This window comes from Indicator indicator, chromosome 4, assembly GCF_027791375.1.
Source record: "Indicator indicator isolate 239-I01 chromosome 4, UM_Iind_1.1, whole genome shotgun sequence".
Taxonomy (NCBI): domain Eukaryota; kingdom Metazoa; phylum Chordata; class Aves; order Piciformes; family Indicatoridae; genus Indicator; species Indicator indicator.
In genome coordinates this window covers 44,855,142-44,870,492 of record NC_072013.1, presented here as the reverse complement: position 1 = coordinate 44,870,492, position 15,351 = coordinate 44,855,142, and the positions used below count along the sequence as shown (strand labels likewise).

General features: G+C 37.6%; 1 protein-coding gene across 5 annotated transcripts in view; it reads left to right on the top strand.

Annotated features, from left to right (window-relative positions):
- The window catches only part of RALGAPA1 (Ral GTPase activating protein catalytic subunit alpha 1), a 130,613-nt gene that overhangs the window by 15,604 nt on the left and 99,658 nt on the right, over positions 1-15,351 (top strand). For all 5 annotated transcript variants that reach the window (XM_054400319.1, XM_054400320.1, XM_054400317.1 and 2 more), the window contains exons 5-12: positions 377-420; positions 1,037-1,214; positions 2,601-2,716; positions 5,238-5,376; positions 10,553-10,761; positions 11,128-11,367; positions 14,218-14,409; positions 14,875-15,012. In XM_054400319.1, coding sequence (XP_054256294.1) covers positions 377-420; positions 1,037-1,214; positions 2,601-2,716; positions 5,238-5,376; positions 10,553-10,761; positions 11,128-11,367; positions 14,218-14,409; positions 14,875-15,012 — 1,256 coding nt within the window. The remainder of the gene's footprint in view (positions 1-376; positions 421-1,036; positions 1,215-2,600; positions 2,717-5,237; positions 5,377-10,552; positions 10,762-11,127; positions 11,368-14,217; positions 14,410-14,874; positions 15,013-15,351) is intronic.

The following is a 15,351-nucleotide window of genomic DNA, read 5'->3' as shown; positions in this document are numbered from 1 at the left end:
GTGGTGATATCTGTGTTTGTAAATGGGGAATGCTGATGCTATGCACATTATTGACTTGATAATAATTTATTTTTCATGTACATATTCCAAAAAGTCCTGGGGGAAGGATGTTATGGGTTATGAGGAAGGTATGAAAGAAAGGTGATCTTTGTTTTCTTTTTTGCCTTCTGGCATTGAGAATGTTGCCTGAGGGTATCAAGTTCACCAAGATTAAACTGGAGATTGCCAAGGACTTGTTTAAAAGTTACTATCAAGTCTGACCGAGAACTCTTGACATCTTAATAAAGAACAAAAAACCATATATCATATATTTTAATATATATTATTGTGTATATATTAATGTCTCTCTCTATATATATTTTTTCCTTCATTTTAGGATTGATTTTAAAGAAGCTTCTTCACACTGGAAATTCATTAAAGGTATTGGGAACATCTGCATATTACTTTTGTCTAAAACACTTAAAAATGCAAATAAGAACATAAGGGTGATTTTGTGTGTGTGTGTGTGTGTGTGGTTTTGGGGTTCAGGCTGTCTTAAAAGTGGAAGGTTGTCTATGCCAAGGAGTAACATAGTTTTGATATTGTAGCAGACAGCCATGCCACTCCTCTGTAAACCACTTACAGGCTTTACTGGTGCTGAAATTCTCCATCACCTTTCTTGAAGAAAGAATTGAAGAGGGTAGCATGAGTCCTGCTGCTGCAAAAAGCTCCCTCTGTTTATAATTCATGAACACATTTAGAAATTTTATTATGGTCTTTGTATTTTCTGAAAATCTCATGTGGCATCTTTGCAGTGCTGTAGTCAGGCAAGTGACTAGACGTATGCTGCTTTTCTTCCTTTTCTTTTAGAGAAAACCCTGTGAAAGAGATTTGGTGAGGCAACCAGCAGTGGAGGTGCCAGGGCTGTCCTTGCATTTCAGCAGGAGCGAGTGTGGCTCTGCTGGTGGTCATACCATGCTCATCTTTTCTACCACTTCCCACCTCCCTCCAGGACAAGTTAACTGGTTCCATTTTTTTTTTTCTTTTGTCCTTTAAGATACGGCGAGAGGGTGTGCGTCTCTTTCTTTTGTGGCTGCAAGCACTCCAAAATAACTGTAGTAAAGAACAATTATGGATGTTTTCTTGCTTGATTCCTGGATTTTCATCACCACAGTCTGAGTATGGGCCCCGAACACTAGATAATCTCATTAACCCTCCACTTAATGTTCAAGAAAGTAAGTAGTTTGGTAATACTCCTCAAATCTCTCTATGTAATTTGATTCTTAGCACAGAAAAGGCAAGTAGAAGTAACAAAGGACTAATACACAGATGTACCCAAGGACATTATGGAGCCATAATTTGTTTCCTGGCAGTTTCTCAGGTCTTCCAGTAACACCTTTATCTTTTCTTCGTTTGTTTCTTTGTTTTCTTGTCAGGGTGGATTGTTATTGGTTTGCCTTTTTTTATTAAAGAAAAAAAAAGGGTATGGCTATAGTAGCTTAACACAGAGCAGATGAAAATAAGCTGCCCAATGTTTTGTAATTCTTCTTCATAATTAGTCAGAAGCTGCATCTGCTGCAAACTGGCACAGGCAGGCTCTACTTGTGTTTGCTCTGGCTTTGGCCATGATTTAGAGAGTAAGCTAAGCAAAGCAGTTTCTGGAGTAGCCTTCAGGAGAATGAGTGGTTGTTAGGGCAATGTGTGGAGCCAAATAATTGACCAGGCAGTTTAAAGCTGTGATATTCTTGTGACTCCAAATCTTTCAAAAGAATTGGACCTTGAAAATGGCAAAACCTGAGGACAGAAGTTTTGGTTTTTTTTCCAGTGGAAAGGTTTGAGCGTTCTGGAATCAGCTTTTTATACTTTCTAATTTTGTTTTGTTACTTTTTCTTAATGTGAGGTTTATTATCTTGACCCTAATCAACAGAGTGAGGATGATTTTTCTCTTAAGATGATTCTTATGACAGTTTTTTCCTTTGACTGTTCACTCTAGCAATAAGTATGAGGTACTGGTTGCTTTGTGGAGGGAGCCTCTTTCCTCCTAGCCCCATTTATTCCTGTTAGCAGGATTTTAAGCTCATTAATTCCAATTGGATGGGGTCATTCATGTAACAGTGAGTAAGAAGCTGAGTTTTCCTCTGAACATGAAGTGCTGTTGCCTTTTTTCCCATCTCCACCCAATGTTTTAGAGCTGAAACAAGCATTGCTTGTAGAATTAAGCAGTGTCACCTTGACTGGTAATGAAAATTTGCTGAAATATGTGGCAGAGGAATTTTACAGTGTAATAGCTCTGCAGATGAAAGTTTGCTACATACATTAATAATTCCAAAAAAAATGGATTACATCGTCTGGAAAAATTTCTTCTTGGCAGGTAGATTCCCAAGACACATGGGAGAATTTAGTTATTATCTGCTGTGTTTTTATGTATGTATGTATCAGTTCCATGGTAGTTTATTAGCTAAACTATCCAAATTTTCATTAATCTGTGTTGGATTGTTTTGCCTGTAACTGTCTTTGCTTAGTCCAGTACATCTCTGCTTTCCTAACTTGGTAAATATTTATACATGAGAAGAAATGGTCTGAATGTTAGATGTACTACTTTTTTTTTTTTTTTTAAATAGCTCAAGTAACTATAGAGGAAATTACTCCACTTGTGCCTCCACAATCAGGAGATAAAGGACAAGAAGATTTAACAAGCTATTTCTTAGAAGCACTTTTGAAATACATAGTAATTCAGGTATGTTTTATGGTTTTCAGAAAAACAAATATGAAACTAATACCTGTTGTTTATCTGTCACAAGAAGACGTTTACAAGTAGCACTGCAAAGGTATATTAAAATATTTTAAACATTCCTTGTCCTTGCCTCTCCCTCAAGTGTCCTTCCTAAAAAGAAAATTCTAGAAAATCTTCACTTTTCTTTGTGAAGATTCATAGGCCTATTACCAGAGGATCTTGCATCAGATTGTAGCATGGGGAAAACAAGACCTGTCATTTGCTTCCAGCAATGTAAATTCCAGCTCCCTTCCCATTTTCACCTCCCTTTCTTCTCCCTGTTGCTTTCTTTTTCTGATCAACAAGATACCCAGATCTTGCAGAGATGATGCCATGACTCCTACTGATATCTTAACTGTACTTTCTAGGACTTCAGTTTTAGGAGACTTGTAAGATCAGACATAATTCAGTACGTTGTACTGTGAAGATTTGGGATTACTGCTACAGCTGAGCAAGTGAACCTCTTCAAAAGAGAGCAGTAGGAACCAGTACACACTTGGGATACTTCAGATCTGACAAAGCTTAACAGTTATGTTTGCTTGAAAGCAGCTGCACTGCTGAGTTTACACTGATTTAGTGGCATTGCTGTATGGACACTAGGTAATAAGATCTTGCAGATTCCAAACTACCTAAAATGCAGGTTATGGAGCTGAACTGTATAAAAAATGAAGACTTGAATGAGTATCTAGTCTCCAGTGTGCAGCTCTGGCACATGCTATGTCCTTCACTTGAAATGTCTTGGACAGGGCATGACAAGGTCTCTGTCAAAAACTGTGGCCTAGCTATTACGTTTTATGTAATTTATTTGCTGGCTAGCTAGCACATCCTGCTTCTGAGCCTGCTTTGCTGTCATATGCCTAGCAAACTGCATGGCATGCTGTAGGTGTTTCAGGGTTCGACCTGACTACAAGTCAGATTTGTCCTGCAGAACCCAGTTCAGTGCATATCCATAAGACATTTTTAGAGGTGGTTCTGGAGAAGATGGACAGTGCACAAATATGGCCCATCTTAAAACAATTAGTTCCCTTTAGCTGTCATGCTGTGAACTTGCAGTGTTGGAATAATTTGCAACCTCATTGTGTTGCTTCCAGCATCTCCCAGTTTGAATAAAGGGCATAATTCTTATGACTTGTAGAGTAAGCTTAAAGTCTGTTCACTTTGAATAAAAATATCCCCTGTCTTCTTCAAGACAACTGCCCTCTCAGTAATAAATTGGTAGCATTATAATTAAATTTAGATAAGTCAGAAGGCAGGTGTCAGAGCATTCACATAGTGAACAAATTATAAATTCTTTTGCTGAAGACTTTTTAGAGGCACTGATAATTGCAAGCCAAATAGTTACTTCTTTGCTACTAAGTTTTGCCAAAGGACTTTGTGGCATTAATTTCTGCATCTTGGTCACCCATTCTGTTGAATTATATTGGGGATGCATATAGATGTGTGTATGTATATTCCATTCTGAAGGCCCATTGTCCTGAAAGTAGATCATAGTAGAACTGTGGATTTTGAGTAAGGAGTAGAAAAGGGGAAAAAAATAAACTCCAATAAACAAACAAAAAACTCAACCCCAAACAAACCAACCCCAAAACACACACACACTCCAACCGCCCCCAAAAAACCCCAAACAAACATGTTGTGGGTTGACAATTCCCCCCCAACATTAAATTTGCCAGACCAGCTCAGTTGGAAGCAAACAAAAGCTGTATTTACAAACAAAGAAAACCCAAAAGCCAAAAAAAAAAACCAAACCCAACCAAACAAAAAAAAAACCCACCCCAAAAAAACCAGCAAAGCTTCCTTTATTTTATTTATGATAGACTTGGCAGATTCCTCAGCTCTGCAGGCAGATGGATTCTCCAGGACAAAGATGGAAACTGTGTTTGGTTTATTATTAAGGAGTACTTAGCCTGCTGTCGAGTGGGAAAACATTTCATTATAAGAAAAGCTTAGCACTCATGATCCATGAAAGTAGATTTGTGTAATTTAACACACAGTTGTACCTTCTGCTTGTGGTTGACAGACTTGTTTCCTATTGCCAACTGCACAATTTAATCCAAGTACCTGCTATAATAAATACATGGACACTTGTTAGTTGAAGTGGTTTGAAATAAACTGTCAGATATTCAGAGTGCCATGAGTAATTGTCCTTTTCTTTTAAAACTTTTTAAAATGCAAAAGTTTTTATTAAAAACAATTCATTTGAGTTTACTCCTTGACTTGGCAAGGTGGCTATAAAAGCAGATGTATTTCTATTACTTTCAATATTTGATGTGTTCAGGTTCATTTTGAAGCAGTGTTTTGGAAGACAACAGACTTTATTTCACTGACATTTCCCAGCTAGTTTCTATTCTATCTTTCTAAAAGTGTTTATTAAAATGCATATGATTTTGTTCCAAAGAAATAGCTTATATACAAAGACATTTTAGCAGTTGTCTTTCTCTTCTACTTCTAGACATTTAATTTACCCAACTTCTTTTTTTTTAAGGTTAAGAGTTTAGAATGGAGGAACAAGGAAAACCAGGAAAAGGGATTTTCATTTTTATTCTCGAATTTTAAGAAATACTACTTACCTTCTATTTTCCCAAACATCTGTAAGGAGACCAGCTTATATAACCCTATACTTGGTAAGTGTTAACACAGCAGATAAAATCATTACCTTTTCTCTGATAGAGAATACAGCAAAGCAGTTTTGCTTAAGTTGTGTTGCCCATAGAGAAGTATTTCTTATGAAAGAACATGCTATGGTTCCTGTTCATGTTTTCAGTTCTCTGTTCATGGAGACCCCTGACCCTTTCATTAGAGTCAACCTTGCTACCTGTTTCAGGTAAATTAAATTCTGGTAAATCAGTTCTTTAGTGTGGCCTCTGTTGTTAAGTAGTGCTCTGATGAGAAACTACTACTGCTGAGATAAGAGTTGTTAGTGTGCTGTTCTTTGGAGCGTGTTTACTTTATCTGTAGAGATCCATAGTGTTTGGATCATACAGTGCTTGCTAACAGGTCAGACAGGACAAAGTTAATTGTGTATTTGTGTCAACTGTATTTCATCAAAAGCTTGCAGTAGGAAGAGGAAGCCAGGGTTTAACACAATCTTTAAAGCTGGTGGTGCTAGAATATATTTTCCTGTGGAGAAAGCAGAATTTGCGATGTTTGCTAAGCAAACCTAACTAGAGTTTTGCTCTGAGGTTTTTAGGCCATTCTAAACTAGAAGATTATTTGCAAATCTTGATTTTTTGCTAGCTGAGGTTTGAGTGCACTCGTGCATGTGTTGGTTGTAAGCCAACAGAGTTCAAGACTGTTGTTCATAAAGTAATACCACATACAAAGGCTTTAAGCTGCTGTGTCATTACTTGAATAATATGGATTACTCACTGCTCCTCTTACTTGTTGATGCAACATCTCGAAAGGATTAGTAGTGGTCTCTAGACAATTTTATATTCTGAAACCAAGCTGACAGAGAAGTTTGTGGAAAAGGTCTTAGTTTCTGCTAGTCCATGTATTTAGATTGTGGCTTTCTTCAGTGATGGGTGTTTCAAAACCGTGTTCTCCTGGGAAAGACAAACTGGACCTTCTCATCTAGGGCAGAAGAAATAGTATAAATCCATCCATAAACGACAATAGAACAAGAGTTGTTTGAAGATACTGAAGAGGTTCAGTCATAAAATAGCTACAAGAAGGATGGTAAGCAGTGCTGAGAAAGAGAACCTACTGCTGTTTGACGACTTCGAACAAGAAATGTGGAAACTGTTTTCTCTTTCTATGAAGATCCTGATTGAGTCTTCCATAGAAGCGTCGCTGTAGTCCTCTGTGAAACACAAACAAGAAACTTCCATGGCCTTAATAGAGAAGAGGACAATGGGGAACAAGAAGAAATGGGCACAGATCTCCAAAGCTACTGTCAGAGCCTCAAACTGTGTGAAGAATTTTGGGAAGGATGCAGTAATGAAAGCAACAGAAACACTGGTAAGTATTTTCTCTTCCAAGTTGTTCTTCTCTGGCATGCCTCTTTACATCCAATTTGAAAACAGTCCTGTGCTTGTTCTGGACAAGTTTGACAGCATTTAGGCAGAAAACAGGGCAAACTTGGGCACTGAGTCTGCTACTAAAAGCAGTTCTTACTTTACTGATGTAATGGTTTTTAATTCAGGAGAAATCATGAGTTATGAATCAAAACAGTAGTTTTAGTAAGCAAGCACTTATACAGGGCTTTACTAGAGATAATATATTGCATTGAGATACTTTTTAAAATATGTTTTACTACTTCTTTCTGTTAAGGCAAATTTTCAGGTATTGGTTACAGTAACAAATACCAAGCATTTCACTTACCAGAACCTATTGTGAGTGAGGCTTACAAGCACCCATGAGACTGCTGGGGTCTTTTTTGTTTTGTATTGAATGTCTTTTAACATCTGTTTAGATTATGTAAGAGAGTCTTTATATAAACAGTTTAGTAAACTACAGATAGGCAGTAAGATTCCATAAACACTGTTTCTTCCATTCTGGTAATGTGCCTTTTGTGTGCCATTTCTGAGCCATTTAGATGAGTTCCTTCATTTACAAGGAAATAATAAAGTGGGCTGTCCTACAGCTCTCTGCAGCTCTTCATTCCTTCTGAACCCTAGATTGCCTTAAAAAGTAAGCATAGTCAAAACTACAAGCATCCACCATTATAACTGTGCTTTTGCTAGGCTTTTCAATTTGTACCCCGTGTGTGTCTTCCACCACCTACAGCTAGCTTCCTGCTCTTTTTGGCACCAGCCCATGTGAAGTTCCCAGAGGGAAAGGGTGGGGTGTGGGACAAGCCCAAAACAAAATAGAAAGGAAAAATGGGAAGTTGAGGAAGGGGAGTGTTTCCACTTGTGGTATTTGAGTAAATCTAATAAGCTTCTGTCTTGCTTTGTTTTTACATCAGTGTCCTCTTCTGGAGCCTTGACGTCTACTTCCAATATGGACAGAAATGTGAGAATACAAGAAAAGAGTGACGGAGTAGAAGAGAGACTGAGAAGTAGCTGCAGCATGTAATACAATTGAGAGGGAATAGAGAGGATGCTCTGAGATGATACCAAGAACCTGCAGAAGGAGACTGTGCTGCAAAGACATGTTTACTGCACATCTACTGGATGTTTTGTTCTTTTGAGAATAATGCCAATACTGCAGTCTTCATATGCTGATGGATGCTAATAGATACCAGAAAGAACTGATGTTTGTTTATAATAGAAACCAGAAAGAATTGATGTTTGTATTTTTGATTACTGCACTACCAGCCATTTGCTTCCTTTTCTTCACTGATTGTGCTGTTAGATGCTTCTATTTAAGATATATTAATTTTTAGTTTTCTTACTAGCTTGCTGCTTTCCACAGAACGAAAGCAGTGTAGTGGTTTTATTTGTAGTAAATAAACTCTCTGTAAGCTTTTAAAAAGTATTCTGTGCCTTTCTTACTTAGGTGGATGTTCTGCAGGAGTCATGTAGCTTTGTTCCTCTAGAAATAATGCTTCCACTAGTAATAGTGGATGTAATGTCTGTTCTGGAACCATTCTTCAGTTTAGCAGCATCACAATGAGTTCATCACTACTTCTGTATGTGGCTCTTGAAATGACACTGAGATACAACAGCTTGCCTATCCTCAGTGCTGGTGCTGCATGTTGGGTTTTGGTTTTGTAATGTTAACCAGGATACCTTTACAGCAGTCTGGCAGATAGGCTGTATTGACTTAAAAGCCGTAAGTTAATTGTTTAGAGAGTAGCGGATTATTTCCTTGCTGCTATCCAGGTTTCCTCCTGGATTGTCATACCATAATCTGGCAGAGGCTATGCTCTATCTCTTGCAACAACTCTTGACCTTGCATTAAAAAGATATAATCAGGGAACAACTTCCTGTTCTTTAGCATGACTACCTTGCATCTTCTTTGACTTCCACCATTAGTATCTTTGAACTGTCTTCTGGCCTGTAAAACCATGGAATCTCCCTCTTACCCCTGTACTACAACGTATAGGAGAGGTGAGACAGTGCTGAAATACCGTCCAATCTATCATGCTTCATATCTGGATAGGACCATCACTTTCCATGTCTCTGTTTAACAGTTTGTTTTTTGTTGGTGTTGGGGTGTGTGTGTTCTGTCACCAGATGAAAATCAGGATGCCGAAATGCCAGCAGCAGGCTGTGTCCTGACAGCACATGTCATTATCAGTCCCATTACTTTTTTCATCAGAGCAGATCTCACACTTGTCCTTCTAGAACTAGGAGCAGAGCTGGCATGTAGCTCCCAGAGCAATGTCATTCACCCTTGGAAGTTTTGTAGCTGCTTCAGATTGATTACTATTGCAGAACTCTTCAGCACCCTGTCCTGGGTTGTGAAATGACATTTTGCAGCATTGGAGTTGAACTGGCCTGTTGATATTTGTCTCTGTAGAAGTGTACATTATGCCCAGTTTACAAACTGTCTGTATGTGTGTCCTGCCCCCAACTTTGCAATGTTTTTACCATGGGTGTCAGTGTCACCCACATTTTGTTATGAAGGCCTCTTGCTTTATTCTGAAGCACATTCAGGAATGCTGATGAGACTGTCAGCATCTTTTGTCGCCGACACAGTAGGGAAAGAGAAGAGCTAAACAGTATTGAGCCATCATGTAGAACTTGGGATGGAGACAATGGAGTTGTAGGTCATAGACTCCAAATAACCACAGTTCTGCCAGCTGGCATGCTGCTGGGCATTATTCATAACATTCCCTGCAAGCCAGTAGAGAATCATCTTTCAGCTAAGTTATAGAAAGATGCATGTGCCCTGGCTCTGGCAGCCAGCTCCAGCAAAATTTGCGAGAGCAGACATGGCATTAGATGAGGCTGTGAAACTCACATGGCTTTGGAGCAGGATTCCTCTCTGGGCTGTTCACCTTTTGCCTATTTTCAGGGCCAGGAGAGGCTATGTTTATTGTGTCTACTGTTAAAATACTGCTAGGAACTAAAGCTCTCCCATCGTGTGGCCAGGATGACGTGTTGGGATCTATATCTGTAAAGAACTCTGCAGCTGTATCACTAAATTGCACTGCTTTATTGTGGATTGCTGCAGGCTAACACAGAGCTATTTCTAGGGATACACTAGGAAATATGGTGATCCCACACATCTGAACTGCATCTGCTTTTCCCAGTAGGTTTGGTGGTAGGGGATAAGTGACATGTAGGACTCCTAAAAGGCTGCGAAGTTATTTAAGTTACATAAATTGTTGCTTAGTAACTTAAGCAACTATAAACACGTTTTAAAAATGAGAAATTTGACAATATCTTAATTCTGTATGAAAACAGTTTTCTTGTGTAGGCCATGTCCTAATCTAGTGAAGTTATTTTGCTATTTAGAACTTTGTAGTTTTCAATGGAAGTGTGAAGTAGTGAGTTTGCTGAAATTTATCTTTAAATATTGATTACAGCACATAGCTTAAGGTGAAAAAACCTGAAAAATGTGTTTACTTGTTTAGGAAAACAAAAACAAGGATGTAAGGCTATAGAAATCACTTTCAGGTTAAAGAAAGAAGATTTTGCTTAGCAAAAACAAATTCCTGTCTCTTGCACCAAAAATACTGTCTACTTCTAGGAGAAAATTAAAGCTCTTTGATGTCTTATCCTGTAGTCTTGAAATTTTCTTTTTTTTGCATCCATTTTGGCACATACTGGGATGAGTTGTGCAACAGTGAATACAAAAAGCCAGCACCTTTGAAATTTCACATGTATTGGTTATGGTTTTAGGATTTCTTTCTTATATAGAGGTTTGTCTCTGCACATACTTTCAAGATGTTGTGTTTCCTTGCAGATATACCACAAATGAGACCAAAGCCACACTATGTAATGGTTAAGAAAGATGCTGAAACCAATGAGGCAGTGTATTGCACAAAAGAACCTTTTATCAAGGCTCGTGTTATTGTCATTCGGTGGTTGGTGTCTTTCTGGCTCGAGCCAAAACCTCATACAGGACCTCATATTCCTGGGATGGAAGGTGAAAATGTGCCAAAGAATATTCAGGTAAAATCAAATATACAAAAAAATAGTGTGTTTTCATGTTTTTCTCTTAATTGGTATGTCTGGAGTATGCACTCCTCCAGTACTTGTATCTAATGAAGAATTAAAATATTTCTAAACAAAATTTCTGCTTATGAGTTCAGTTTAGAAGGACTCTGATGCTGCTTTGGGCTTGGGGTGGTTTTGGGGTGGGTTTGGGTTTTGGTTTTTTAATTCTACTATTTTGGTTTTAATTGAATAGTGATTTTTTTTTTTTCTTTACTCAATTCTTTGTGCTGTTTTGAATTACACTGTTGTATAACTTAGATTGTACTGTTTGGTTGTTGTACTAAAGATGAGCTATGAAATACTCTTCAATTTTTGTTTCAGAGAGCAGCTGCTAGCATGGCTTCAAGGGAGGACAGCAAAAGTGACAGTACTGATAAGCAGGATAAAAATGCAGAGCCAGAGCAATCTCATTCTAATACAAGTACTCTAACAGAGAGAGAACCAAGTTCTTCCAGTCTCTGCAGCATTGATGAAGAGCATCTAACCGATATTGAAATTGTCCGAAAAGTGTTTTCTTCTAAAAGGAGCAATGTTAATTTTCTAACTGAGATTTTTCGACAGGTAAAGAACCCTCTTTAAAATGCAAGAATGATGAATATCATATTGTAAATGATCATGTTTTTTTGAAGAGCATTTGGTAAGCAGAACATTATGTAAACATATGTTTTGTCTATCATCTTGCCTTTAAGAATTAAAAAGTAAAAATCCTGAAATGTTTTCTGTGTGGAATATCCTCAGTCTTTGATTTTTTCTGATTTTATTTCTTTAATAACCAGATCAGCAAACATCTAATTTGGGTTCTGCCGTTCCTCATATGTAGGACTCATATATCAACCCCATAGCTATTATAGCTCACAAGCAAGCAAATAAAAATACGCCTTTTGTGGGAGTCTGCAGCTGTTAAAGAGCAGTTTATTTAAAGAGATAGTGTTCATGAGAGTGGGACAGATAGCTATAGAAGGTAACAGCTTCTGGTTCTGACCTTACTGTAACTACTAAAATATTAGCTGAGCATAGTCAAAGTAGTGTTCAGAAAATAATAAACAATTTTCAGCAGAGCATATGCCAGAATATGGACTCTGTCTTTATAATGTGAATGTGACAGAATATGAAAGGATAGCCTTTATTTATGCCCTGTGCTGTAGATCAATGGATGCAGAGATTTTTCTGAAAAATAGTGAAGAAAAATATACTTAGTTTCAGTTTAAGTATATGACATTAATTGCTTTCAGCAACAGAAAGGTAAACATTTAAAAACTCTGATGTATTTGGATGAAGTGGATGCTTTTGAATGAGGCAAACATATCAGAAGCTTTTTGACATCCAATGTGTTGAAGAGCTTGGTTACATGAAGGAGAAGACAGTTTCAAGGTCCAGCTTGACAAGATACTGGCCCACCTCATTTAAACTATATTCTTATCCTCAAAAGGTTGGACTAGATGATCCTTAAGGTCCCTTCCAACCTGGTGTTCTATGAATCATGTGAATTTATGAAGGACATAAAGCTGTTACCTGAATTCAGCTGCTGCTCAGTGGTTTACAGGGTCTGAGGCACTGAATGTAAAGGCTAAATTATTGATGGTCTATTTAGAAACTGCCCTCCAGAGTAAAAAGGACAGCAAGGGGAATTTTTTTTCATTCTTTTCACAAGGCATTCTGTGAGTTATTTAAATTATTTAGAATTCATGTGTCTTCATGAGTTGTTTTTTTTTTTAAGTAATTGTTTAGGCAGAAGCTTTCAGTGCAAGTTCATTTCTAATATGCCAGGTGTTTATCATGTCTCTAAAACACTTGGGCCAAGTTATTCCAATCAGGAGGAGGTTTCAGTTACAGTGAATGAAAACTTGTCAAGAAAGTACTTTGAAAACTTCACTGACAAAGGGAAATATTAGAAACAAGTTCTTTACCATGATGGTGGTGGAACACTCGAGAGGGTTTCCCAGGGAGGTGGTTGAGGCCCCATCCCTGGAGATATTCAGGGTGAGGCTTGACAAGGTGCTGGGCAACCTGATCTAGTTGAGGATGTCTCTGCTTACTGCAGAGGGGGTTGGACTGGATGACCTTTAGAGGTCTCTTCAAACCCAAACCGATCTCTGACTCTATGATTCTATGAATCCATATGGACACACCTAACTCAACATCTAGCCTACTGAAATTAAGACTCAAACATGGGAAGATTGTAGGAAAAAAGTTTTATGTGTATCAGACTACAGGGTGCAAAACATATTTATGGGCTTGCAGAAGACTTTTAGACATGGCAAGTGATAGTGTGTGAATGATAAACTTGTCAGTTGAATTCTGTAATACACACCACAGTTCTTTTTAGTGTGATACTGGTATGAAATGTCTATTTCCGAAGAGAGAGTCTACTTCTTGTGTCAACTGGGCACTCCTTAAAAACATGGACAGTGAGTTCTCGGCATTCACACCACAGACTCCATAAAACTGTGTGTTAGTGGAGTTTATATGTGCTTTTTCTGATGCAATTAGGGCATTGTGATCTTTGGTAAATGTATTTATAGTTTATTAAAACCTGACATGTTAAAAGTTTCAGGTCTCTGACTAGTTGTGAGCACAGCAGACACAGAAAACCTCCTGAAGAGGGCAGTGATCAGCCAGCACACTGACTTAAATGCAGGATTTTTTAAACGATCACTCTGAAGTCTTTTTAACTCCTTTCTAAGGATACTTTTTTTAAATTTCATTTATCTAAAAGGAAGATAGATGGCTACCAGTAATGTGTGTCACTTGCCCTTTTCTTAGTCACTTAGAACTGATTTAACTCTATTCTTACCAATTCCTCTGAATGGTAGATGTAATTGAAACTTCTGCTCATTTGTTTTGCAGACATTTGAGAAGTGTTTGAGTCTTAATTTCAGTAGGCTAGGTGTTGAGTTAGGTGTGTCCATATGGATTCATACAATCATAGAGTCAGAGATCAGTTTGGGTTTGAAGAGACCTCTAAAGGTCATCCAGTCCCAACTCCCTCTGCAGTAAGCAGGGACATCCTCAACTAGATCAGGTTGCCCGGCACCTTGTCAAGCCTCACCCTGAATACTTCCAGGGATGCGGTCTCAACCACCTCCCTGGGCAACCCTTTGCAGTGTTCCACCACCCTCATGGTAAAGAATTTGTTTCTAATATCTCTAATTCTAATATCTCCCTTTGTCAGTGAAGTTTTCAAAGTACTTTCTTGACAAGTTTTCTTGTTAAAACCTTTTTTCATGTTTTTAATTTACAGATGAAAGTGAGCAAACCTTTAGGTTAGGAGTGGTTTATTTGTTAAGATCCTACAGTGGCTGTCTTTTCTTCCCCCTTAACCCTTAGAATGTGTACACTATAGAACCCAACTTGATTTCAAGTATTGCAGCTGTTTTGGTTTTGTTGTTTTGTATCTTTTTCTACTCATAGGCATTTCTGTTGCCAATATGTGAAGCAGCTGCCATGAGGAAAGTGGTAAAGGTGTATCAGGAATGGATTCAGCAAGAAGACAAGCCTTTATTTATGAAAGAACCTGAAGAAGTAATGCAGTGCACAACTATAGATTGTGATGAAAATGTTGTTGACCACAATTCATCAGAAAAAGCAAAAGAAAGAGAGGAGGTAAAATATCTGGTTAATATTTGTACGTCTTTGTGATGTACTAGTAGACAGATGAGTGTGCTCCTCGACAGACTATATGTGGTTTAATTTGATGTCAGAGTATCTGTTGGTGAAATACAGTGGTAATTAAGCAAAGCATGAATGAGCTACCAATTTTATCCATTATTAGTAGATTTTTAGTGTGGTTAGTTACATTTAAATAATAAGTATTAAATAATAATATAGTTTTATGAAGTATTTTCAAGATGTGGTTTATAAGTAATGCCAGACTGCAGCTGTGTAAAGATTATAATCAAATAAAAGGATGAGGAAAATAGTAATTTCATCCAGATACTTCAAAATAATTGCTACAAACAAAATGTAGTTGTCTCAATTTGCATCTTAAACATTCTTTACTTTTTAATATCCTTTTTCCCTTAAATATAAAACCAAAATCTATAGGATTTAAAAAAAAATATTTTCCAGGAAAAAGGGATGAACTCCAGTCATGTTAGAAATTCAAACTGGGCAAGAAATGGCTGTTATGAAGACACTTTGTATAAAATGTCCAAAGTTGATACTGAAGAGCAAAATGTACGAGCTGGAGTGCAGTCAGTCTTGCAGGTATGAACTAGACTTGATATTTAATTTTTATGCTAATAATAAAGCTCTACATGACATTTAATTTTTATGCTAATAGTAAAGATCTTGCTATCAGTACATAAAACTCTCTTCTCCCAGCTGCACATGGGTGGTTTTCTCTGGTTTGTGGAGGACATTTTTCATTCGTTATATTGTAATGAGTAATTTATTGTGCCATATAAATAGGAGAGCAAAACTATGTAAATATGCTTTGTAGAAAAAAATGGGGAGAGGGCCAATCAGCCTTATTATTGCTTTATCACAGAATGTTAGGGGTTGGAAGGGACCTCAAAAGATCGTTTAGTCCAACCTCCCCTCTAG